The sequence below is a fragment of the Hemitrygon akajei genome, chromosome 18, assembly GCF_048418815.1.
Source record: "Hemitrygon akajei chromosome 18, sHemAka1.3, whole genome shotgun sequence".
Classification (NCBI taxonomy): domain Eukaryota; kingdom Metazoa; phylum Chordata; class Chondrichthyes; order Myliobatiformes; family Dasyatidae; genus Hemitrygon; species Hemitrygon akajei.
In genome coordinates, this window is record NC_133141.1 from 44371167 (window position 1) to 44398812 (window position 27646).

The 27646-nt window shown below is 37.6% G+C and overlaps 2 protein-coding genes across 9 annotated transcripts in view; one reads left to right on the top strand and one right to left on the bottom strand.

Annotated features, from left to right (window-relative positions):
• The window catches only part of LOC140741384 (breast cancer type 1 susceptibility protein homolog), a 92452-nt gene extending 68440 nt beyond the window's left edge, over positions 1 to 24012 (bottom strand). For all 3 annotated transcript variants that reach the window (XM_073071549.1, XM_073071548.1, XM_073071547.1), the window contains exons 1-7: positions 23738 to 24012; positions 21746 to 21846; positions 18704 to 18757; positions 6565 to 6642; positions 5345 to 5433; positions 3815 to 3951; positions 2297 to 2390 (exon numbers count right to left, since the gene is read on the bottom strand). In XM_073071549.1, coding sequence (XP_072927650.1) covers positions 2297 to 2390; positions 3815 to 3951; positions 5345 to 5433; positions 6565 to 6642; positions 18704 to 18757; positions 21746 to 21825 — 532 coding nt within the window. In that variant the 5' untranslated portion in view covers positions 21826 to 21846; positions 23738 to 24012. The remainder of the gene's footprint in view (positions 1 to 2296; positions 2391 to 3814; positions 3952 to 5344; positions 5434 to 6564; positions 6643 to 18703; positions 18758 to 21745; positions 21847 to 23737) is intronic.
• Positions 24013 to 24153: 141 nt separating this feature from the next.
• nbr1a (NBR1 autophagy cargo receptor a) overlaps positions 24154 to 27646 on the top strand; it is a 55767-nt gene continuing 52274 nt past the window's right edge. For 3 of the 6 annotated variants that reach the window (XM_073071550.1, XM_073071551.1, XM_073071553.1), the window contains exon 1: positions 24156 to 24616. In XM_073071550.1, coding sequence (XP_072927651.1) covers positions 24515 to 24616 — 102 coding nt within the window. In that variant the 5' untranslated portion in view covers positions 24156 to 24514. Of the gene's footprint in view, positions 24617 to 27646 lie in introns of all 6 variants that reach the window. The other 3 variants (XM_073071552.1, XM_073071555.1, XM_073071554.1) reach the window with 3 other exon arrangements.

The following is a 27646-nucleotide window of genomic DNA, read 5'->3' on the forward strand; positions in this document are numbered from 1 at the left end:
AAGTACCTCCCATTAGCTGGTGACCTACCAGAAAGTCCAAGAAGTGTAACTGTGCCACTACTGTTTCTTCATTCTGAACAGATAAATTTTGTCCCATTTTGGTGCAAGACATTTTTACTTCCTAGCACTGAAATACTCAAACAATATTACCATTGTGCTTTAAACAAAAACTTACCTTCCCTGAATAACTTGCATCTAAGAATATTTAGAACCCTTTCCCCAACCACCAACTTACCCTCTACTAGAAAAATACAGTCTTTTGATACATCATCATGATTAGTAAATTTGAAATGACAGCAATATTGGTAGTTTTGTTGGACAATCAAGAATGCCAACCAGTATTACAACAAAATTTAGATTAACTGGGAAAGTGGGTCAAAGAACAGCAGATGGAATTTAACTTGGACAAATGTGAAATGATACATTTTGGGAGTTAAACAAGGGCAGGACAGCCACAGTGAAGGGCAGGGTCCTGAGGAGTGTTGTAATACAGAGAGCATCTGTAATACTTCAGATGCATTTTGAATTATATTTTATTACTGTATGTGGTAACAATTTGTTTTATATGCTGTGATACATGAACTGTGGGTGCACTGTGGTCTGGAGGAGCGTTGTTTTGTTTGGTCGTATATACAATTGCAAAGTGTTTGTGAACCCTTTACAATTACATGGTTTTCTGCATTAATCATAAAAAGTGGTCCGACCTTCATCTAAGTACCAACAGTACACAAACACAATCTGCCTAATCTAATAACACAAACAATTGTACACTCCATGTCTTTACTGAACACATTGTTTAATCATTCACAATCCAGGCTGGAAAAAGTATGCAAACTCTTGTATTTAATAACTGATAGAACCTCCATTAGCAGCAATAACCTCCACCAAACATTTCCTGTAGCTACTGATCAAATATGCAAAATGGCCAGGAGGAATTTTAGACCATTCTTCCATACAAAACTGTTTCAGTTCATCAATATTCCTGGGATACCTTTCATGAACAGCCTTCTTCAGGTCATGGCACAGTATCTCAATTGGGTTAAGATCTGGAATCTGACTGCCATTATAAAATATGAATTTTCTTCTTTTTAAAACCATTTATTGTTGTTTTACTTGTATTTCAGATCATTGTCCTGTTGCATCATCCAACTTCTATTAAGCTTCAGATGATGGACCGTTACCCTGACATTGTCCTGTAAAATATCTTGAGACAATTTTGAATACATTGTTCCCTCAACGATTGCAAGCTGTTCAGCCCAAGACAGCAAAACAGCCCCAAACCACGATGCTCCTTCCACCATGATTCACAGTAAGGTGGTGGTTTTGGTGCACAGTGCCCCTTTTCCTCGAAACATAGCAGTGTGCATTTCTGCCAAAAAGTTCAACCCTTGTCACATCTGTCCACAGAACATTGTCCCAGAAGTGTTGTAGAACATCCAGGTGGTCTTTTGCAAACTTGAGACGTGCAACAATGTTATTTTTGGAGAGCAGTAGTTCCTTGTTCCTCTCCGCTGTCCTTCCATGTACACCATTCTTGTTCAGTGTTTTTCTTACAGTGGACACATGAACAGAGACTTTAGCAAATTCAAGATTCCTGCAGGTCTTTTGCTGTTTCCCTCGAGTTCTTTTTCACCTCCTTCAGTATTCGTTGATTGAACACCTAACTCCAAATAGCTTTTGTAGAGGGCATTATGCCAGAGTTTCACATATATTTTTGAAGCTAGACTGACTGTTTAAATGGTGTACTTGGTATTGACAAGAAAAAGCACAATTGCTTTTGTGTTAGTAGCTTAGGCAGATTGTGCGTCCATTATTATGACGACTTAGATGAAGATCAGATCACATCTTATGAGTAATTAATGCAGAAACCAGGTAATTGCAAAAGGTTCACAAATTTTCTTGCAACTGTTGTACAGTTAGATGACAAACTTAAACAAGCGGACCAAATGACAAGCAGTGAAATTCTCCAGACCACCAATTGTTCTTTAATGAATACAAAAACACCAATTGCACAAGCTGCCCATTCATTCATTTGTAAACTGATTTTTTTTAAAAAAAGTAAAATATTAGGTTCATGATCCAAGTTATTGAGGGAGCAATGGAGCATTCTATCAAATTAAGGACATACAAGCGGGAATAGCTCACTGACCAAATAGTAGCACTGCCAGTAGATCTGAGGCAGGGGAAATTTATTTCGAAGGCCATTTTGTTGCCTAGTTAAGTTGAAAGAGATGGGTGTTGAATAACAGTGAAATAAACAATGCTAAAGATCATGCTGAAAACTTGAAATTCTTACCAATCTCAATATAAGCAAAAGCATCCATTTTCAGCCTTTTATTTCTTGTGGAACCCCTTCTTACAAATTTAGTTAAAGAGTCGGTACAAATATTCTGTATAAAAGAGCAATTATTTCAGTATTTATGTAACAGTTAAAAAGTTATGATAAGTGATACAGCAATTTACTGCTAAACAACGATATTTATAATGCTGACCTTGGAATGATTACCTCACAAAGATCAGTATTCATAGTAAATATCATATGAAGTCCAGTGGCTGGCATCTGATGCTACACCTGCTTGCCACAAATAAAAAAAACCTCCTAGGCATGCAGAATTCATGATAGATATCGCAAAGCTGTGGTATCAATTCAGTGTTAAAAGGACTCATTAATAGGAAAAACTGCTGAAATGCAAATCAGCAGAGATGGGTTTGTGACTTAACAGCATTTTAAAATATAAATTTGAATCTTTGAAATAAATTTGAGAGATAGTGATTTTAATTAAAAAGTACTAGAGATGTTAAAAATTTCTGCACCAGGTCTTTTACAAAAGTACATCCTAAAACTGCAATCTCTATCAGCTAAAGTGGTGGCGAACAGGAGACATTAGGGCATGCGACCTTCTACAAATCATACAGTATTGGCATGTGAAAATATATAATTATTCACTGTTCACTGGGTTTAAATGAAGTACTTTCACCACACTGACTGCAAAAACCCATCAGCAATAAGAGATAGGCAATAAATGCCAACATTGCCAACCTCAGTGGGAAGGTAAAAGTACCACCCCCATCAAGATCAAAAAATTTACCAGCCCATCTGGAATAGAGGCGTGGGCACCCGGTGGTCCCCTGGCTGATCTCTGGGAACATGTTCCTCCAGAGGCTCCAGTCCGTTCCCTCACTGAGCCTCTCCTAAGTTTCCCGACACCTCCCCCTTCTTAGTCGCAGGGGGGCTTGTCCTCCGCGGAACTCCTTGTCTCTCACAATCCCACCTAAAGTGTCCCTCCTCTCCACAGCTATAGCACACCCTCGGCCGCCCACAGTCCCGCCTGAAATGCCCCTCTTTCCCACAGAAAATCAAAAAAAAAGATAAAAAAATTGTGTATTTGTAGTGCATTTACAAAGGTATTTCATATTGAGAACTTAAGGCCACCATTTCACGGTGATAAAACTTATGGTGGTTGAGACATCTTCCGCAGGGACTTCAAAATCTGTCATCTCAATTTACACTAATGATAATTTGATCCAGAGGCAGTTGTAGACACTTCCTCCATTCAAATCTACTCTTTCCTTCTGTTAGGCAAGCTTCTCTCTCTGGCCTTAACATTTTAAATGGCCAGGGAGACAGACTATTGAAGTTTTTTTCTTACATTTCACACCTTTGTCAAAACACATTCTGAGCAATGCTGAATAATGTTGCCTGAAAGGAGAAAATTGAAACCAAATCCAATTCATAGCAGTTACTCTAAGAGGCACTGCTCTAACAATTTCTGGATCAGTACATTACAAATATAAAAGCAGATTATTGTATTACCAAAGTACGATGTTCAGAGAATCCAGCAGCTATAACTTCCGGTGGGGTATTATTAATTTGGACACAGTCGTCATCAATCCATAACTGTCTGTAAGAGTTGATCTCAGCTGAGGGAGTTGTCTGTTCATCACTGGAGACTAGTTAAAAAGTACAAATACTTCAGTTACGACTGCAAGTCTAAAGCCATATTTATTCAACAAATTTAAAACAAGATGCTTTTTTGAAAACTTTATCTACAAACGTACATAATGACAGCTTTGGTTCAGTTGGAAGCATTTTCTTGCAGAGTTAAAAGATTTCACATGGGAGTCCCTCCCCAAAGTCTGCAGTAGAGGGAATCTGCATTACTGAAGATGTTATTTTTCAGATAAAACATTAAACTGTTCCCTTAGTTGAATGCACAGATCACATAGTACTATTTATTGGGAGATGCAATGAGAAGAGGTTCAGGGATATCTCATTAAGAACACATTTTCTGGTCCTGGTCACATTGCCATTTCGTATGAGCAAAAACTGGCATTACATTTCAAAACAATTAATTTGCCCTGGACAACTGGATAACCCAAGGCAATGAAAAACATGATAGAAATAATTTATCTTCTTGTCCGCTTCCCTCACCCCCCAAGAATAGCTCCCCCAGGAGCTAGATAGGTATCTTATGGATAGGGGAATGAAGGGATATGGGGAAAAGGCAGGAACCGGGTATTGATAGTAGATGATCAGCCATGATCTCAAAATGGCGGTGCAGGCTCGAAGGGCCGAATGGTCTACTTCTGCACCTATTGTCTATAATACTTAGAGTACTTTAATCATTATTAAACAGATACTGCAGAATTTATGGTGCTTAATACAAGAAAGTTTGCTGCAATTCAAATATTAAACAGATTAAATTCAATCAGTGATTAGTATTATGGTTTCAGAATTTCATTTTTCAACTTGATGGCAGGCACCCAACTGAAATGCAGCCTATCAATGCAAAAGGCATATAGTCCTCAATATCACAAACAGAACATTTTTTGCATTTCCCTGGTTGAATTTGGCATGTGATTCAGTCACAGCAATAAAGAAATGTCATTATTCTAATTTTCTCAAAATGACTGGAAGAAAAATCCACGACTTAAAAATAACAGAAATTATATAGAAAAGCATCAATTCCAGCAACATACTGTGATAATTTCTAATTCAAAGCTTGAAATTATTCATATTTGTCAAATATTCAGTAATGGGGTGATATTATAATGTCAACACTAGAACAGTTGGCATTTTCCATTAAGCACCTTCTATCCCATCTTTCTGGACATTAACCTATTAATTAGAACACATTAAGTACATCCACAGCAATGCAGCACCTCTTGTATTTTTGCTTCAAGAGAAACTGAATTTTTAAGCTTTGTTCTAAGCTATGTACATTTTCCTGCCCACTTGTCAATAATTTACAATTAACATATGTAAGTGCTGAATACACACAACCACCAAAATAAATTATGCAGTACAGGATTAGCATATTGAATAATACAATTAGATACTTACATTCATAACCTGTGTCCAATTCATATGCATGAACTGCCCTCACAATTCCCTCTGCAAGTTGTTTAAATTGGGTGCTTTCCTGGAGACTCCTGAAATGAATTGTGACATTTAATAAACACTCTTAGGTCGATCATGAGCAGCATCTAGTATAATGAGAGTGAATTTAGCCTAAATATTAAGCATAATACAGAACCTTTACATTAACCACAGTGAAACCCTACAGCAAGGGAAATAAAAAGCAAATATTTAAAAACATTTGCCAACACTTTACACTATCTTTATTAAAAACTATTGGTCAAACAAAATGCACAAACATTGGACAGCTAGAATTTGTTTTAACCCCATTCCTCAAGTGAGTGGGAAATGAGTGCTCTAGATTCATTTAAATTAAATTATTGGTGCAATACACATGGTATATTACATACTGACTTCACTGAGTCAAATCAACTCGGCCAATGAACTTTTGCTTTTCCATGATGAAATTAAAATGATTTAAAATGCCCACTGTTCCCTGAATTAATCCACTCTGCTATGTTCGACAAAATTGGCTATTTTGAAGTGAAGGATACGGAACAGGCCACAGCAATTAGGAATAACTGGACAACCAAAGGATACCTAGTTGGAGTGAAATTTAACAAAGCAATCCAATGTATTCAATGCATAGATCTAATAATCTGAAGTTCAGAAAAACAGATGGCAGAAAGATGAACTTAAAATAGAAAGTACTGGAAAAACTCAGGTTAGGCTACATCTGCAGAAAGTGAGTTAATGTTCCATTCCTAATGAAGGAGACTGGATCCAAGAAAAACAGTTAGTTCAGGTTGCAGCAGGGGCTGGAGAGTGGGGGGTTACTGGCAGGCAATGGTGAAATGAAGGAAACTTCTCCAGTTGAGTGAAATAATATGGCCATTAAGAGGCAGTTAAGCTACTTTGACTGCAATGGATTGCAAATATGAAGTATAGGCATAGTGTGCCCTACTGAGACATGCAAACTATACAAATGAAAGAAAAAGAATGGCAAGCAAAAAAAATGGATAAAGACACTGAGTGAATTACCCAAAATTGGGTAATTACACATCAAGCCCAGCAGGTTGCAACATGACCATACAAAAGATGAGGTATTTTTCACTGACCTTTTGAAGAATGCTGTTTTTTGTGGCTTAGGTTGTCAACCTGAAAATATTTTGATACTTTTTTTTAAAACATTAGCTCTGACCTACCTCTTAGTGAGTTTGTTCTTGCACAATGGGCATTGAATGCTGCTGTTCTTCTTGCCAAAAAGCTTCAATATACAAAACCTGAGTAAAAGAAATTTTGAAAAGTCATCTTGAGAAAAGGAAACACATCAATATAGATCGTTTCATAATGATGCAACATTATTACCCTATTTGTACCTTGCCAATGATAAATCTGTGAAAGAATGTAGCCACACACTTCTATTTTTAAAATCAATTCCAATTCTCAGCCAGTGCTGAACACTTGCATTAAGAGTGCATAAAGTTTAAAATTCTGATCTTTTCTCATGGTGTACCACACAGGGTTATTTCTGAAGGAAAGTTCAAAAAACTCAACTACGACTTTACCCTATCCATTTAAAATTACAGCAATTAATTGAAAAAAATGTTCACAGCAACAACTGAATTCTGATCAGTGGGTTAAGGTAGAGGCACAGTCATTAAACTCAAGATGGGATATTCCAAGTCAGAACCTTATGCAACTTGGAGAAACTTGCAACTAGCATTTCCATTTTCTTTTCTCCTTCTTGTTGGAAGAAGCCAGAGTAGTTTTGATGAGTAACAGTAATGCATTTTGCACATACATTCAGGAGGCCATCATTTTGAACTGCTGGGGGGGGGGGGGGGGGGGTGCTGTGGAGAAAGAACATCAATACAAAGTTCTCTTCACAAATAATAACAATTGGTGTTTATGTTAAGATGGCAGCACCATGGACCAGCCCAGCAACATTCTTACAAGTCATATTCAAAGTATTATTAACTTACAATGTGTCAAGCTCTTCCATCACAATCAATAGGTTTATCATGTCTTACTAGCAGGTCCATCCTATTAGAAGAGATGATACAGGGGTATATTGATAGGGAGCCCAGAGGGACTTCAAATTTAATCCTAGACCCGATGAAACTTCATGGTACCAAGTCAAACAAGGAAACATCCCCTTGATTACCAGGGACTATCTTTTCTTAGCTGATAAGGCAATGCTACTTACTCCTTGAACAACAATTTGAGCTCCCTGCCTCCATATGCCCATTCAGAAGTGCTTCTATGCCCATCACCATGTACCTCAGTCACCCCAGTATGAACAGAATCACTCAAGTCCTGAAGAATTCCAGGGTTAGACTGGATTTAAACAGGAAAAATAAAATTGCTCAACTTCACAGTCAATCTACCTGCAGCAGATGCACTGGTCTGTGATAACAATGGTAAAAGTGACCAACACAGCCGTTATGGAGACAGTTTTGTCTTTGCATGAATGACACACAATGAGTAGCATGGTAATTGTGCTAAAAGGAATAGACCGAGAATAGATCTGTCGGCTCTAAATGAAGCACTGAAGTATGTGTGGAGAGTCAACAGTATGACAAAAATTTATACCATTACCTGTAACCTAACGGCCCAGTATATCTCATTCTATATTTGTGGGGATTATCTGTAGATCCCCAGACAGCAACCATGATGTAAAGGATAGAACTAAATAGCAAAGTAGGGATACATGCAAGACAGGCACAAATATGATAATGAATGTCTTTACAAAAAAAAAAGCCACAAATGCTGGAAATCGAAAGCAACACACCAGAAGGAGAAATCGATATCCATACCATCAGGTTGGAGGATACCCAGACAGAATACAAAGTGTTGCGCCTCTATCCTGAGGGTGGCTTCATCTAGGCATAAGAGTGGGCCATGGACTGACACATTAGAGAGGGAATGAGAATTGGAATGAAAACATTTGGCCACCAGGAAGTCCTGTTTGTGGCAGATGGAGTGGAGGTGCTTGACAAAGTGGTCCATCAATTTACAACAGGTCATACCAATATAGGAGAGGCTGCAACGGGAGCACCGGACACAATAGATGAGGTGAAGGCGGTGTACAGGGAGGCAAAGCACTTTGGCCATTTGCAGAGATAAGTACCTGGAGGGAGATCTGTTTAGTGATGGGGTCCCTTTGGAGATGGTGGAAGTTGCAGAGGATAATCTGATGGATGCAGAGGCTCATTGGGTGGTAGATAAGGACAAGAAGAACTCTATCATTATTATGACAGGGGGAAGGTGGGGTGAGTGCGGATGTATGGGAAATGGAGGAGATGCGAGGGAGGGCAGCAACAATAGTAAAGGGAGGGAAACCCTGTTCTTTAAAGGAGGACATCTCCTGATGTCCTGGAATGGAAATCCACATTGCAAGAACAGATGCAGCTGAGGCGAAGAAATTGAGAAAAGGGAATAGCATTTTTACAGGAGATAGGCATAGTCGAGATAACGTTGGGGAGTCTCAAGATGGCGCTCATGGAGTAAACCGCTTCTAGGCTTTGCTCCAAACCTTTTATGTCTTTTTAACCTACAAACACCCCTTAAAGGATCTTCTTATACTTATTCTAAAGGGGTCTAAACATACAGAATTTTTCTTTTTAACTATTTGAATTATTCTCAACTTGCTGAAATGTCTAGAGCAAAAGAATCGAAACAGACGAAAGAACCGATAACTTTAGAAACAATTGTGAAGCTTATAGAAGACAAATTTGAAGAACTGGAGAGAAAAATAACCGTAAAGTTTTTTCGGTTTGATGAACGTTTGAAATTAGTTGAAGAAAAGCTCCAGACACTTTCATTGGAATCACACAAACAACAAGCAAGTATTTTGGCTCTTGAAGAAGCCGCTCGCAAGAAAGATCGTATAATTGAAAAAATACAAGAAGAGCAAACTTCGACTTCTCAACAGATGGATCGTTATAAAGTTAAAATTACTGATTTGGAAAATCGCTCTCGAAGACAAAATCTTCGATTAATTGGGATTCCGGAAAAATTTGAGAGCGGTGATCTTACCGTTTTCTTCTCTAAATTTCTAATGGATGTCTTGGGTCCAGAGGTACTGGACTCTCTCCTGGTAATCGATCGGGCACACCGTGTTTCCCGTTTTCGGTCTGATTCAAGTTTGAAACCACGACATGTAATTCTTCGGATCCATTACCCTCCTACCAAAGAACGTTTGATTCGGGCGGCTCGAAAAAAGGGTATGATCTACTATCAAGAGTTTAAATTTCGCATTCTGGAAGACTATAGCCCTGAAGTCTTAAGGGCTAGAATGGCTTTTAGATCGGTTATGTCGAAATTTCACCAGAAAGGCTGCAAGCAAGCGCTGTTATTTCCAGCACACCTGAGAGTCACTCTTGAGGACGGAACTTTTCGGCTGTTTAAATCTCCAGCGGATGCTCAAAGTTTTCTGGAACAATGACATTCTATCGGGCTGACTAATGTAATTTAGCCTATAGATTTGGATCTGTTACAGAATGATGTTTGGGTTTTTTTTGGGTATGGCTTACATGTATTTCTTATATACGGTTAAAGCTCTTTTTGCTCGGTTTATTTTGACTTTATTATTTTTCCATATTATTAATCTATTAGCGTTGAAAATAACTTATTAGGGTTTTTTTTTCTCCTTTTTGCTTTTCTTTTTAAGCTGATATATGCTTTTTTATACTCTTAACATTTAAATATTAAGATTTTTTAAAAATAAAATGTCGTTTCTTCTTCCCGACAGACTTTAGTGCTTGGAACGTCATATCTGTTTTGATGTGTTTGAAAGTTTTAAACTTTCATTTAAAATACCAATCCAGTATTAGTCATTTATGGGTTTTATCGTTTTAATTCTTTTTTAACCCTTTTGTTTATATACATTTATAATACTAATTTTATATTTTAACTTTTGTTATACCAACCCTCTCTTATAATGTGGGTTGTTTGTATTTTTTTTAAAACTTTGTTGTGTCTGAGTTGCCGTCTTGAGACACGGGGGTAATTTTAGTATTAGATTGCTTGCTTGCCTCTTTTTGGCTTTTTTCCTGGGGTTTTGAGGGTGGAAGGAGGGGGATATTTCTTTTTTCTTTTCTTTTTGCCTGCTTTCTGCTTAGTTTATTTCATGGGCTTATATGAAACTACAAAAATGGTCGCAGTGCCGTGACTTCCGGTTTCTCCTCGAACTTACTTCCTTCTTCCAGGTTCATGAGTTCACTTTTTTTTCAAACTTATGTGTTAACTGTAATAAATATTGTCAATATGGATAGGACTATTAACTTTGTTTCTTGGAATACTAATGGTTTAAATCATCCGATCAAACGGAAAAAAACATTCAAAGTATTCCATAGAATGAATGCTAATGTTATTTTTGTACAAGAGACTCATGTAAGGAAGGTGGATAGTCAACGGTTGTTTAGGTTTTGGAAGGGCCAACAGTATCACTCAAATTCGCAAGCCAAAGTAAGAGGTGTTTCTATTTTTATAGATTCATCAACTTCTTTTATACATCATGAAATAATTTCAGATCCGCAAGGTAGATTTTTGCTTATTACTGGTCTACTTTTTAATCAAAAAGTTGTTTTAGTTAATGTTTATGCTCCAAATACTGATTGTCCTGAATTTTTTAAATGTTTATTTACATCCTTTCCTAATTTGAATCAATACAGATTGATAATGGGTGGGGATTTTAACTGTTGTTTAAACCCTTTGATGGATAGGTCCAAGCCCACCCAAACTCTTCCGAATAAATCGGCTTCTCTCATTAACTCTTTTATGATTGATTCAGCTATTTGTGAAATTTGGCTTTTTTTTTTTTTACACCCTAACGACAAAGAATTTTCATACTTTTCCCATGTTTACCATAATTACTCAAGAATTGATTACTTTTTCATTGATCACCATTTATTTACAGATGTTATGGATTGTAAATATGACTCTATTACCATATCTGATCATGCACCTTTGAAGTTATCCATTAAGATGACGGATTCATATATTAATACTAAAGGTTGGAGGTTTAATCCTGTTTTATTGCAGGATCCTGACTTTGTCAACTTTATTAAACAGCAAATTGATTTGTTTTTCTCAACAAATTTTACAGCAGAGATCTCTAGTGGAACTTTGTGGGATACTTCTAATTCTAAACGAACTAATTCTAAAATATTAACACTAGTTGATAAAATCAAAGCAATTGACAAGATTTATTCAATGACCCCTAGCAAAGAACTTTATAAAGAAAGAGTGGAACTTCAAATGGAGCATAGCTTACTATTATCCTCCTCGATTGAAAGTCAGTTAATTAAATCAAAAGCCCAATTCTATATATATGGAGATAAGTCTGGTAAATTACTAGCTAACCAATTGAAAATTGTTTCGGATAAACGACAGATTACTAGGATTCGTAAACAAGATGGTACTTTGACGATCGATCACAAAGAGATAAATAAAGCCTTTCAAGATTTTTATAATTCTTTATATCAATCAGAATGTACTAAGGACTCTTCTATAATAAATGAATTTTTAAGGAAATTGAATATTCCAAAAGTAACTGTTGAGGATAGTGTATTTTTGGATACACCTATTACGGAGTCTGAAATAGAAAAGGCTATTTTTTCAATGAATTCGGGTAAAGCTTCTGGTCCAGATGGTTTTTCTACAGAATTTTTCAAATCTTTTTCTTCCATACTTTCTCCTTGGCTTTGTAAAATTTTTAAAGATGGATTTAGTATAGGTAAACTACGACAATCTTTTTATGAAGCTTCTATTTCTTTAATTCTTAAAAAAGATAAAGACCCTACTGAATGTGCATCCTATCGGCCTATATCCTTGTTGAATATGGATTTTAAGATTTTTAGTAAAATTTTGGCTATTAGATTAGAAAATATATTACCTCGAATTATTTCTGAAGATCAGACTGGATTTATTAAAAATCGCTATTCATCTTTTAATATTAGAAAATTAATTAATATTATTTATACCTCTTCATCTAAAATACCAGAATGTGTTATTTCTTTAGATGCCGAAAAAGCATTTGATAGAGTCGAATGGCCATATTTATTTAATACAATGCAACATTTTAATTTTAGTTCAAAATTTATTTCATGGATTAAATTAATACACCATAAACCCTTAGCTTCAGTTTTTACCAATAATCAAAAATCCCCTTTTTTTCAGCTATTTCGTGGTACAAGGCAAGGTTGTCCTTTAAGTCCTTTATTATTTGACATTGCTTTAGAACCCTTGGCTATAGCTATTCGTGAATCACCCAATATTTTCGGTATTACCCGTGGGGAGACGACGTATAAGGTATCATTATATGCGGATGACTTGTTATTATATATATCTGACCCTGAAAGATCTATTCCTGCTATTTCTTCTTTGCTCGCTCAATTTAGTAACTTTTCTGGTTATAAATTGAATTTTAATAAGAGTGAACTATTTCCATTAAATATGCATGTTCCAATTTATAATCATGTACCATATAGAATTGTTACTGATTATTTTACTTATTTAGGTATTAAAATTACTAAAAAACAAAGATTTATTTAAAATTAATTTTCTACCTTTAATCGATCAAATTAAGCAACTGGTTAATAGGTGGTCTCCATTATCTTTGTCTTTGGTAGGCAGAGTTAATGCCATTAAGATGATGATACTACCTAAATTTTTATATTTATTTCAAGCATTACCAATTTTTATTCCTAAATCTTTTTTTGATATGGTTGACTCTAAAATATCTTCTTATTTGTGGCAGAACAAAAATCCTAGACTAGGCAAAAAATATTTACAGAAGCCTAAGAAGGAGGGTGGCTTGGCTCTACCAAACTTAAGATTTTACTATTGGGCAGTTAATATACGGTATTTAATATTCTGGACACAAGAATTGACTACAGCTGCTTGCGCACAATGGGTAAATTTGGAATGTAAATCTGTGCAAGATTTTTCACTGATCTCAATCTTAGGATCTTCACTTCCTTTTTCATTATTCAAAATGAATAAACAGATAACTAATCCTATAGTCAAGTATACATTACGAATTTGGTTTCAATTTTGTAAATTTTTTGGCTTGAATAAGTTTATGCTGTCATGTCCTATAATATCTAACTACTTTTTTCGGCCTTCATCTATAGATCAAGCTTTTCTTTTATGGAAAACAAAAGGTATAACATGTTTTCGTGATCTGTTTTTGGATGATAACATTATGTCCTTTGAACAGCTATCTAATAAATATAATTTACCTAAAACCCATTTTTTTAAGATATTTGCAAGTCAGAAATTTTCTGTATAGTGAATTAAAGTCTTTTTCGAAAGAATGTCCATTGGACATTACAGAAAGAATTTTAGCCCTCAATCCTTGTCAAAAGGGTTTAGTAGCTATCATTTATAATATGATTATGAGTGTACAGCCAGATGTATCAGGAAAAATTAAGAAGGAATGGCAAGAAGAATTGCATTGTCCTATATCTACTGAGGAATGGGAAAAAATTTTATCATTGGTAAATTCGTCCTCTATTTGTGCTAAACATGCCCTAATACAATTTAAGGTTGTACATAGAGCTCACATGTCTAAAGATAAACTTGCTCGATTTTATTCTTATGTTAATTCAACCTGTGACAGATGTCATTCTGATGTTGCTTCATTGACTCATATGTTTTGGTCTTGTCCTTGTTTACAAAATTATTGGAAAGATATTTTTAATATTATTTCAAGAGTTTTAAATATCAATCTCCAACCGCATCCTTTTACTGCAATTTTTGGTTTACCAATGATAGATAATAATCGTCTATCCGCTTCATCTCAACGAATGATTGCATTTGTTACATTAATGGCTAGAAGATCGATTTTACTGAATTGGAAAGAAATTAACCCTCCAACTGTATTTCAGTGGTTTTCTCAAACTATTTCTTGTCTGAGTTTAGAAAAAATTAGAAGTGTGGTTTTTGATTCTTCAGTTAAATTTGAGGAAACTTGGAGACCATTTATTCAACATTTTCATATGAGTTAAATGGTCTGATCCTAAACCTTACTGTTATTATCCTTAATTATTTGGATGGAGGTTCGAAGTTATCGGCACTACTGTATGTATTTAACATTATGCAATTGCCCATGTTGGTTAGTTTTTTTTTAAGTTTTCTTTTAGTTTTTGTTGGGGTTTTTTTTTCTCTTTTTCGATTCTTTTACATTAATACTATGAGTTTGGGAGGCCTTATATATTGATTATTACGTATCTGATTGTCTATTTAAACTATTAATTATGTACTCTCAAACGTTTTGTATTCATATTTCACTAATGTTTTTCTTAAAATTAATAAAAAGATTTAAAAAGAAAGAGATAACGTTGGGAATCAGTAAGTTTAAAAAATGTTGGTTGTCAGTTTGCCTCCAGAGATTGAGAGAGATCAAGAAAGGGGAGAGAGGCGTCAGAGATGAACAAAATGAATTTAAGAGCAGGGTGGAAGTTAAAGGCAAAAATATTGATGAGCTCAGCATGGATGCATGAAGCAGCACCAATGCAGTCATCAATATAGTGGAGGAAGAGTTGGAGTATAACCAGGGAAGACTTTGAACATTTACTGTACTACATTTGCTGATGAAGAGGCAGACATAGCTTGGGCCCACGCAAGTGCCTATGGCTACCCCTTGGGTTTGGAGAAAGTGGGAAAGCCAAAGGAAAAATTGTTTACGGCGAGAACCAGTTCTGCCAGGCAGGTGGAGGGTGGTGGTGGGGGAGGGGGAGGGTGGGATTGGTTGGTTCTTTTGTCAAGAGAGATGCGAGGCCTTCCTGATGGGGGATGAATGTAATATACACATAGATTGGCAAAATTAGCAATGCTGTGGACTAATTCCTAGACACGGTACATTACTGTTTTTAAAACAAAATGTTAAAGCAGCAACTACAGCACAGGTGTCCCAAGACTAGGTGTTGTGCATTGAGAAAGGAAGAATTGACACAGCTTGGTGAGTGTGGTCCTTTAGGGAAGAGTGATAATCTGTGATTCTTTAAGATGGAGAGCGAAGAAGTAGAATTAAAAACTAAAATTATGAAATGGAACAGAAAGGGAACAGCAAAGGTATGTGTGTGAAATAGCCATGATGGATTGGGAACATTACTAAATGGACTGAGCAGATAGGACAATGGATAGTAATTAAAAGCTATATATAAACATACAATTATTTATTTCTGTCTAGCACAATAATGGATAAAGAAAGAGGGCTCAACTGCAGTTTTTGAGGGGAATTGGGAATAATATTAAATCCATGGCACAGACGCAGAATTACCAGAAAAAAAAAGGATGGGAAAAAAACCAGAAGATGGGGAACTTTAAATTTTTTTTTAAATTGAGAAACAATATGGAATAGGCCCTCTGAGCTACGCCACCCAGCAAGCCCTGATTTAACCCTAGCCTAATCACAGGACAATTTACAATGACCAATTAACCTACCAACCAATAGATCTTTGGACTGTGGGAGGAAACCGGAGCACTCAGACAAAACCCACTCGGACACAAGGAGAATATATATACTCCTTGTAGGCAGCAGCAGGAATTGGACTTAGATCGCTGATACTGTAAAGCGTTGTGCTTACCACTTCACTACTGTGCCACCCTCATCCAACTCAAATGAAGCCAAAAGGCTTAAGCAGGTAAAGGAGGAGGGAATAAGCTTGCAGAGAACATACTCACGCTGATTTGAGTGTATTTTTGTTACATTGACTGTTCTATTTATTATAGATCACTATGATTACACATTGCACATTTAGATGGAGACGTAATGTAAAGGTTTTTACTCCTCATGTATGTGAAAGATACAAGAAATAAAGTCAATTCAATAAAAACATTTATAAATAATTAAGGTGAAGATAGGTTAAGACAAATATAGGCCCCCTCCAGTCAGAAACTGAAGAATTGATCATTGGGAACAATTAAACCCATTCTTTAGCCACATCTTCAGAAAATGGGACACATGTAGACCCAAATAATTATAAGAACCAAGGGAAGAGTAGGAAAAACTAACAAATCAGTATCAGTAAAGAAAAAAAATTGGTCAAATACACCTGTATTCACTGGAATATGGAAGAAAGATAGAGAATCTCAAAAAGCTATAATTTTTCTTATAAAACTAAACAATGCAGATAGAGGGAGAGTGCTCCTGACGGAAGGAGAATTGAGAATCAAGTCACAACCTCGGGATACACAATATTCCAGTTAGAACCATGGTGAAAAAGGTTTTCATCCAGGGTGCAATGAACCTATGGAATTTTCTACCACACAAGGAAACGGAAGAAAGAGCAGAAAATGATAAATTTGTCAACACCAAAGGTATCATGGGATGGGAGGAGAGGCAAGAACGGGGTACTGAAGTTAATAATCAGCCACGATTGTAGTGCGTGTTGAAGCAGGCTTTAAGGACTGAATTGCCTATTCTTTGTTTACTATCAAGCCAGTTATCTAGCCTGGTTTAATTAATATTACAGAGAGCCACTTTGGGAGCAGCACAAAGCACATCACAAAACAAGTTGCTAAAGCAGTCTTCAACCAACTCATATTCACTCTGCATGATATTTAGAAATGATTGAGCACCTGAAAATGGTGAAGTCTATAGGACTAAACAATATCTCACACTACAGCAGTGAAGACTTGTGCTTCAAAATCAGATTAACCTTTAGTCACATTTGTTTGCTTTAATTACCCAGCTATATCCTCACGACAAAGACATATCTAATCCACCTTACTATTGAGCTACACATAATTGAAATTATCATAGACAGTAATAACAAGCAGCTTTAACATACTCATCGATGTCTAGTTTTGGGTTTCACAAAGATGACTAGGGTATAAACTCCAGAGCCCTGGTCCAAAGATAAAATCGTAGAGAAGGGTTTAAAATGACTGCGAAGGCAGCAAGTTGACTGACTTACTGGCACCAAGGAGCCTTGAATAAAATGAAAGCAAAGGAAAAATGAAAAAGAAAATGAAAGCAATTTGTTACGTACCCTGTAACTGGGTGTCTTACCAGCAAAGATAGAAGTGTTTGTTGGAGTCTGGTACTATTTTCCAAACAGTGTTTATTAGTAAAAATATACAAAATCAATATCAACAATGCAAATATACAGATAATACACGTTAGCAATACTAAACCTAAAAGTGTGGGTATAATGAATTATCATATGTGAATATAAAGTTCAGTTCAGTTCATGTAGGCTGAGGTAGTTGTTGATTCTTTTGTTGTAACCGTTGGAGGGAGGGAGGGAGAGAGAGAGAGAAAGGGCGAGCAAACAGTGACAGCTACAGTCATTCAAACCTTCCTTTACTTTCTTGACCCGTCGATGTGTTGTTGTGGCCATTCAGGTATGACCCCTCTGTCCTTTAGCTAGACCGTTCTTCTATGGTGGACTCGTCACCTAGGCAAGGGTGGACACACACACACAAGCCCCCACCGGCCTCGCTATAAACACTATGAGTTCAAATTGACCGATCCTTCGTTCGGTCTCCGATGCCCCACACTTTTCTCGTGGGTTCCAACACTTAAACAGTGCTCACTAGTGTGTCTCTTGGTGCGTCTCCTGGTGTGAATATTGTTAAACCTCACATGGGTCGTGGTCACTCAGGAATATGCTGGAGCTATCTGAATATAGCAAATATTAATTCAAACAAGAATCAGGCTTCAGTTTTTATTGTAAATGTTCAGGAACCTTGCAAACAGCTTTCAGTTTTGTTTGCAAATTACAAGCAGTAAATTGAAGTTAAAAGCACAAGCTGTTCCACACACTAAGAGATTGCAGATGTAGTCACTAAACATTAAGACAATGGGGCTCTGTTAACTGGTCTGCATCAAACCAGACAACATGGGCCAAGTTATTTGCACCATTGTTACTGAGTTCAAGGGGGCAGACCAGACAGATTTTGTCATTTAGCATATCAAACATGGTCACAGGTATAGGCAATCAATAGTGTGTGTACTCAGACAGCCCTGACATCGATTTTGGGTGTCAGATTTCTATCCCCAGAAGTTTTTATGACCCATTTGTGCCCAAATGAATGCAGCCCAACAGCACTCAAGAGGTCAGACAACCCTCAGGACAAAGCAGCTTCTTTACTTGGTACCACATCCACCCTCTCCCCAATCACTGCACACACTGCAGTTACACGCACAGCACTTTCCAAGTCCATAGCTTCTACCACCCAGAAAGATGAGGGCTTTTCACAATAGAAAGGTTGCACACTATACGGTCTTGGAATTATACCTCTGTTCTTTCATCGTTATTGAGTACAGATCCTGGAAAGTACTGCATATAACGCTATTTCAGAAATAGAAAGCACTGTTTTACTTACCTACAGAACCGATGGTCACATATTGTTGTAATTGGCTCTCTCATCAATTCTAAGCTAAAATGGAAATGAGGGAATTAATTTCATACAAAAATATCAAACATAAAACATAGCAGAAAAGCAATGACATAGGTAACAGAAATGAAAGACTAAAAAGTGTTTACATTAAAAGCAAGCATATTATAATGACAAGGTTGATGGAAGGGCATACAATATTTTCTCATGTTTCTAAGAAATAAAGAGCTGTTTAAAAAAAAATTAGAGGGAATGTTGCATCCATGCCCATTAGCTTTCAGTGTCTCCACTATCCAGAAATCCACCAATCTCACTTCAGAATTAAATCAATGATCAAGGAGGCAGAGGGAAGTTAAGATGGGGCTAAACAGTGACTCCTTTGCTAACATCTTTGGAAACAACGCTATTTCCATTTTTAATATCTTTATTTTTCCCTTTCAGGGTTCTTTTGAAGACCCTGACATGGAGTTACACACTGACTTCAGTTCTTTGCTGGAATGGAACCTGTTCTTGGGGTTTCGGGACTGGCCGTTATTTGGCACGCCAAGGGTATGGCCTGAGAATCCAGCTCAGACTTGGAAGCCTAAGATCTTGGGGCTCTAGAGGCGGGTGGATCGAGGGTCAGTGTCACGGCAGGAGACCCGTGTGTCATCGGGAGAGTCCGACAATCTACTGTTGTGTGCCCAAAGACCCGGGATCTTTGAGAACAGAGCTTGGAAAAAGCGATGTAACGGACTTTTAACATCATAAATCAGTGAATTGTTTGTTACGTCTCCCCGCTCGCTGAGGAAAAACAGTGACACCTCTTTCTTTCTTATTAGAGAGAGAAAGCCTGTGGTATGTCAAATGATGGGTGAAACGCAAAGTCTTTGGGGTAACTGCAAGTCTCTGGCTTTGCTGTTGCTTTGCTTACACTCAGTGCTGGGTGCCGATGCTTTTTTCCCCTCGGTTTTTTTTGCCGGTGCGGGGGGGGGGGGGGGATCGTTTCTTGCTGCTGCTTACGCATGGGAGGGGGGAGCTGGGGGGGGGGACTTTGGGGTTCCAACATTTAACTGTCATTCATTCTTTGGGGCACTCCTCTGTTTTCATGGATGTTTGCGAAGAAAAAGCATTTCAGGATGTATATCATATACATTTCTCTGATATTAAATTGGACCTTCAAACCTTTGAAGTCTCCATGGCCCTCAAGATTCAATATTGTTGAAAACATTTCACCTAATCCCAATTTTAAATGATATAACCTTTTTGGACTGAGACTCCTAGTTCCCAGAAATTAACTCTGGAGAAATATTCTTGCTACATTCAGCCAGTCGAACTCTAAGAATTTTGTACACTTCAACGAGGTCACTCTTCTTCTATAGAAGAGTTTTCGCTTACTCAATCTTTCCTCATATGACAGACCAGCCATTCCAGGAATCAGTGCCATACTCCCTCTCATTGAATGCATTTGTTTTAGGTAAAGACACTATAGTTTACACAATAACTCCAGGAATGGTCACACCAGGAATCTGTAAAATTGATGCATTTTCACTTTGGACTCAAGAACTGCAATAGTAAAAGTTTGATCGCATTTGCTTGTAGTCATTGTCATGTATGTATCCGGACTGCATGAGGAAGATTTATTCACCTGAAGCATTCTGGACTTGAGTGAGGCCTAAACAGCAGTGGGGCACACAAGGAACACCAAACCCACATCGCAAGACTAACCTAAAAGCTTAGTTAATCAACAGAAACCCATCTACCAGTTTTCAAAGCATTGAGAGTTTTAACATACAAAAATATTAACATTTATGATAATTAAAAGTCATTAAACCAACATAGTATTTTAAAAGTACAGGCAGTCCCCAGGTTACGAACGAGTTCCATTCCCGAATCCGTCTTTAAGTCAGATTTGTATGCAAGTCGGAACAAGTACATCCGGTATTATTTAGCGTCAGTTAGTCAAACATTTGTCTTAGTATATATTTTACCTTTCTATGCATACAAAACACTTAAGAAACGTATGCATTCCAATAATTAAACCACTGCGTTGCTTAGTAATAATTGTAGCTTTCATTGGGGCAGGGCCTTTCACATGCTCCATTATTCTCACTTTATCCAGTAAAATTGTTCTGATCGTTGACCAACTGTAGCCTAACACTTTTCCAATGACTGATGACGTTTCACCTCTTTCCAAATGCTTTATTATTTCCACTTTATTTTCAATCATGATCGCTTCCCGTCTAAGGAACAGAAACACTGCGGGTGGCGGGACCCGACCTCCACCGGCTCCCGAGGTCCTCTGGGTCCTATGGACCACCACGCTGAATTCCCCAGGTCCTAAAGTCCACCGCACTGAGACAGGTTAAATGGGGGCTGAGTGGGCTTGGATATCTGATCCTCCTCAATATTCCGCATGGGAATTTAAACTGGAGGTGGCAGTGTCTTTTTTTTTAATGATGTCGAGTTGCGGTCTGTCACTGGATTGAACTCGGGAACCTCCGTTCTCGAGCCCGGCACTAATCTCACTGCGCCACCAGAAGGGGGGGGGGGGGGGGGGGGCGGGGGGCGGGGGGCGTGGTGTCAGGGTGAATATTGCTAAGAACAATTTAAGCCAAATACAAAGTCACACACTCAACACAGTGTCAATGGTAACGACTTAAAATGGCAGAAGGCGTCGCAATCCAATTTAAAATGGCGGATGGCGTCGCGATCTGACTTAAAATGGTGGACAGCGCTCTCCTTCCTCAGTTCGTAAGTACGAATTGTTCATAAGTTGGGCTTTCATAACTCGGGGACTACCTGTACCTTCATCCACGCTTTGCTTTTGTATCTGAACCCTAAAATACTTCTTGAAATCAAGGATGCCACATGATTCAACATCATGTGCAATATAAAAGTTGTCAAGTATTGGCCAAATTCATTTTAAAATTACAAAGTGTCATGTATAGGCCTATTCACATGGTATACCACAACAACCATCTGGAAAGACCTTCCACAAGTGAATGCCAAGTAGTTAGAAGTTGATATTATTCAATTTCTGCTACTTACCATATTGGACATTCCAAATTCTTCAACATTAGCGTCAAAACATTGTGAACATATTCAATTTCCGACATGCACGAAGACATTTCTGTTTATTTTGTAGATCTCTGCAAATTAATGTGTGCATTAATGAACAAGTTCTGCTTTACCCAATATTTGGTACATTATCTTAGCAATCAACATTTATATACAAACTTAGAAATTGCTCGCTATCATTTTACCATTTGAACTGCTCAGCCACCATGAAAGGCTAACTATACAATTAAAAGTACAATAAAAATTGTGGTTAAAATTAGACTGTAATCTTACACAGGAATTAAGTAGCCAGCTGCTAACCAAAACTGATCAGATTTAGGTCAGCGCATTCAGGAATATATGAAAGAAAAGGAGATTTTAGATTTTTCTTGTAATGAGAAAGGGTCCTTTGATAAGATTATTGTAAAGGGGCATTTAGGTAAAGAACAACAATAAATTTTGTTTATTTTAAAAATCAGTGTTGCTCAAACTGAAACTATGGTCTTTGGACAGGAAAGGCTAGCATTTGGGGGAAAACACATTCCTAAAGCAAAGGATCCAAAGATGTAAAGTGGTCCACCCATGGCTGAAAGAATAAATTAGAGATAGCATTGAATACAAGGAGGTGGTTTAGGATTGCCAGAAACAGCCGTACATCTAAGGATTAGGAGCACTTCAGAACTCAAAGACCTCGAAATTACTAAAGGCTAGATATAATGAGAGTAAACGGGCAAAGAAAAATAAATGGACTGCAAGCACTTCTATAGCTATAGAAAAAGTCTTAGTGAACACATATGTGGTCCCTTATGGAGAGAGATGGGAGAATTCAGAAAAGTTATGAAGATACAAAAGTTAGAGAACGTGTCACCAAGCTCAATGATGGTTTTTACCCCACTGTTATAAGACTCTTGAAATTGACCACCTATACACAAAATATGAAATCTTGGCATCCCTTCCACTTGGTCTTCTTCCACTGCAACTCTAACTGTAGCACCATATTCTGCATTCATTTCTCCCCCCCCCCCCCCCCCCTTACACTACCTGGATGGATTTATCTATGGAATGATTTGCCTGGCTAGAACACGAAGGTTTTTTCCCCACTGTATTTCAGTACATGTGACAATATTTACCATTTACCAAAATGGCTATGGAATTAAATAAATGCACATAAACTTCAAGAATTGAGATAATCTGACAGAAATTCTAGAGAATGAGGAATGGAAGAAAATAACTACTAGTTTTTTTTAAAAAAAAGTTCTACAAGTTAGTGATACTGCTGATGAACACCTGATAATCTACACTACTTAACTAAATTTTTATAGATAAAACTTAAGTTCTCTCCCCTCCCCCCCCCCCCATATTTATCATGTATTTCATTGAACTGCTGCTAGGGGGTTAACAAATTTCAAAACATATGCTGGTGACATTAAACCTGATTCTGAATTTTGAAAGATGATCTGTGGACACTTCCATACCAGCTACGATTTCCTATTTTAATTTTAGATGTCTAGAATCTGCATTTATTTATTGGCCATGAGAGATGGTGGACGCTCTGTAATTGGTCCTGCAGATTGGAAATAAATGTGATCACACTAAAGGATGGAAAGAGGAACAGAATAACTGAGCTGTTAGCCTATTGGTAATATTAGGGAAAATGCTGACAAAAAGTTCTAATGTAATTCACCATTTAAACAAAGGTTTCATGCACCAGAAGAAGAGTAGGGAGCATCATTAAATTGTGACATGTAAACCTGTAATATTTAACAATTTTTTATTGGGTCAAGTACCTGCATCAGTGTCGTACGATATAATTGTATAGCACCACACTTCAACGCCTCAGACCTTCCTCCCAACTACACAAAACTCACAACTTACCATGAACAATTAAATGGAAAATAACAGAATACGTAGATTGTTTCGTAGAAACCCATAACAATTAAAAATATATTTGATAGCACACAATATTATATTTTAACACCTTACTTTCTCTACTGAAGTGTGTTTGGTCACGGGCCTCACAACAGCAGTCGGCGCCGGAGCTCGGGTTGAAACTTCTAGAATTGATGTCAGTGCTCACGAGCCGCACTAACGACAAATCTCGAGATCCGTCATCGGACACACAACCTGTCACGGACACTTTGCGTATATATATTTTTTTAATCAGCTCTTAGAAATGGGGTGAAATGTAATCCATACGCACTAGCCAAAAACGACTGCGATGACTTCACTCAAAATCAAACCGCTCCGCCATATTTTGGTTTTCCCGCATTTCTTGCGTGCCACGAGACATACGGCGCGCATGCAAGTCACGTGACGAAGAAGCGTCGTCACGTCACGTGCGTTCCGGTAATTTCACGTGATGCAGTTACGTACACCGGCCTTGGTTTCCGATTGTATACTAAACACGGTATGACGGGAAGGTCATGCTTTCACATGAAATTTGTAATATTGTGGGTGGAGTTTTCCTGTTACAGGACATTGCATAGTCACTGTTCCAATTGTTCGTGAATTAGTATCGTTTGTTGATTTGTCATCAAGGTTTAAACTAATTATGATATTTTATATTACCCGGAGGATGGTCATGTGATGCAAGGGCAACCAGTTAGAGGCTGTGTTTACCTCGGCCCGCGGTGTGTGACGTTATTTGTGTGATGTAAACAATGGAGAAGGTGGTTGAGGTTTGATCGTCTCCGCCGAGGTTGACGGTTCAGTCGCCGCGAATAAACTCACGGGTCGATCTTGTGTGTGTTTGAGCGCACAATGGAAGAACAGATTAAATTGTGTGTGACCTGTGGCGGAGAGACGCAAACTTTCCTGACGTGCGACTCGGTGAAGACGACATGGGCGGACCTGGAAGCGATGGTGAGTGCGAGGAGGGAAGGCTTTGGCCACAGGCCCAGCTCCGTAGCCCTGTATTTTTATGTCTTGGGTTGTTTGAGAGCCGAATCGCAGCCTCCCAGTTCAAGGAACTCAATACTCCGTTGATTGTTTATTCTGTATGTTTATGGACTGCGAACGTCAAAGCGAAGTCTCGTTTAACTAGACATTGTGTTTTCGATATAGTCTTTTGTTGTGACGATTGAATTGTTTTTATGTTAATTTAATCTGAAATGATTTTTTGTACTTGTCCAAGTATTTTTCTTTCTGTTGTAGGAGTTTTAATGTTGTCACAAAATCACTTAAAGTTTACGACACTTCGCGTTCTTATCGCTTGCTTGTAGGAATGATTAATCAAGCTCAATTTAGTACTTTGCCCTCTCTTTAGCTCTCCGCTTTTCCCCTTTCAAATACAAATCTAGTTCCCCATGAATGCTACTTTTGAATCAATTTACACCATTATCGATAATTATTTACTGCATTATTTTTCCCTCATTTGACTTTTTGCGCTTTTGTCATTCACCTTCGTTGTATGTCCTTTCGTTCTTGACCTTGCCACGAATAAAAATTGTTTTTTTCTGTATAGTCTGTCCTGATCCAAATTACTTTTTTTTCCAGATCTCCTCAAATTTTGCTGATCAAGGGGAAACAATCCCAACTTCCTAGTCTATCAAGTTAACATGCTGAGAATTATTGTAGTAGATGTTTTCTACATCCTCTCTAGCTGTAGTTATGGTTGAAGCAATGTCTTATAAAGATATGTTGTGACATATTTAGAATTTTGTTCTGTATTTTATATTGCTTCTTCTTCCTACTTTGCATTGTTCTGTTTTAAATGTCTTTTTGCCACATGTCCGTTCTGCCACATGTCCATTTGGGCTATAGCTCTGTTGATTAAGTTTTATTTTCTCCTGTTCACTTATTCAGTAGCCAAGAGGGAAAGGAAAGCAGCAGAATGATGGCTGAGGAGCTTGATAAAGTCATTCTTCCTTGTAGGATTTTAGAGCTAAAAGGGGGAAATCTAGAGCCTGGCATTTTTATGTAAGTTATATAATGGAAGCTAGCTTTGCCTTTCAGTTTAAAATCAGGCCAAACAACCTATTCAGTGGTAGTTAATAAACTTCGCAAATTTAAATGTAATTTCCATCAGTGAAGTGTCATTATCCCAGCTATTTTGTTCTAGCATATGGAATTACAATGTTAGGACGGTTTTAAGTTCCCCAGCCATCTTTCTTTTGCTATTGTTAAATGTTGAGAATCTGGGGAAAAATTTTTCAGATCTTGCTTAGCCTTGGCTTTACAAAGTTTAGATTTCTTTTTCTTGAGTTGTTACAGTTTACTTGACCCTGTTTCCTGTTCAGTTGGATATAGTGCTGAGACAGGATGAAGAGGTCAATACTCCCCAATGCCATTAGGCTTTACAATTCAACCGCCAGGACTTAAGAACTTTTTAAAAGCTATTATTAATGCTTTTTGAGATAGTGATTTAGATGCATATCATATTTTTTACTGAGTTAAGTATTGTATGTAATTAGTTTTGCTACAACAAGTGTATGGGACATTGGAAAAAAGTTGAATTTCCCCATGGGGATGAATAAAGTATCTATCTATCTATCTAGTCTTTCACTTTGAACTTTGTACAGCACAGGAAAGGGCCCTTTGGGCCACGATGTTGTGCTGAACCAGCTAAAAAGTAAATCAACAACCCCCCCCCTCAAAAAAAGGAATCTTCCCCCCCCCCCCACCTACACACTATCCGTATCTCTCCATCTTCCTCACATTCATGAAACATGGTGGGGGGGGGGGGTGATAATTTAAATGTGCTTATTTTAGAAAGATCTGTCTATTCAAAGTATTGTTTCCTTGGGCAACAGTTAAGTGGGCTCTAAATGATGAAGCATTCTGTTCCTTACTGTAGTTGCATAAACATAGGGAGCTGTCTGAGACTAAAGAAATGCAGGAGTTATGGTATAGAAAAATCCCAAATAATCTAATATTTGTTCTAACTTACCATCCTTGTGGTAAATGATTGAATTTCTGAATATGGTCAGGTGTGCTATCAGGAAGAGAATTCTAAAATTTGAAATAATTTAAAGAAAGATAGTAATTCTTTTACTTATAAAATGTTTTTCTAGCATCTTCTCCCATCCTGTGTTATTTAATGTCATTCCTGATCTTTGAGCAATCCAGTCACTCGAGTGCAGCATTTTTGAAGTGTCACTGATGAACTAGGGAGCTTGTCCAAAGCAAAATCTGCAAATGCTGGGTCATCTATTTTTAGTGCTAGTGATTATGTGATAGTATTGAACAGACATGGTGTTATTACAATGTCAGTAACAGCTCAATGATCAGGTTGACATAAGACGATAGAAATTTGAACAATTAGAGGCAAGACTACGTGGCATATGAAAGACTGAGAAAATTTGGCCTTGATTAATAGTGCAAATCCCAAAATGGATATTGATAAACTTTCTGGTTCCAAAGTGAGAATGCTTTCAGTGTGTCATACAAGATGGTTATAAGTTTTCTATGATCAATTTAGTCTATTCATCAAAAATAATTTTGTATTTGGTCTTGATTGGGCAGTGGGAATTGTTTTAGAATACATACACGACGCTGGAAGAACTCAGCAGGTCAGGCAGCATCCATGAGAAAAGAGTAGCCAACGTTTCGGGCTGAGACCCTTCATCAGGAATGGGGGGGGAACAGAGGGCCGAAGCCCAGTAATAGAGATAGGGGAGGGGGAAGGGCTAGAGGCGCCAGGTGGAGAACCAGTCAGAGGAAGGATAAAGGGGGGAGGGGATAAGCATGAAAGAACTGTAGAGATAAAGGAGCAGAAAGTTGAAAGGGGAGAGAGGCAGAGAGGGACCTAGGATAGGGGGAGGGGGGGGGGGGGAGGGAATTACCGGAAATTGGAGAATTCGATGTTCATACCACCAGGCTGGAGGCTACCCAGATGGTAGATGAGGTGTTGCTCCTCCAACCTGAGTTTGGCCTCATCATGGCAGTAGAGGA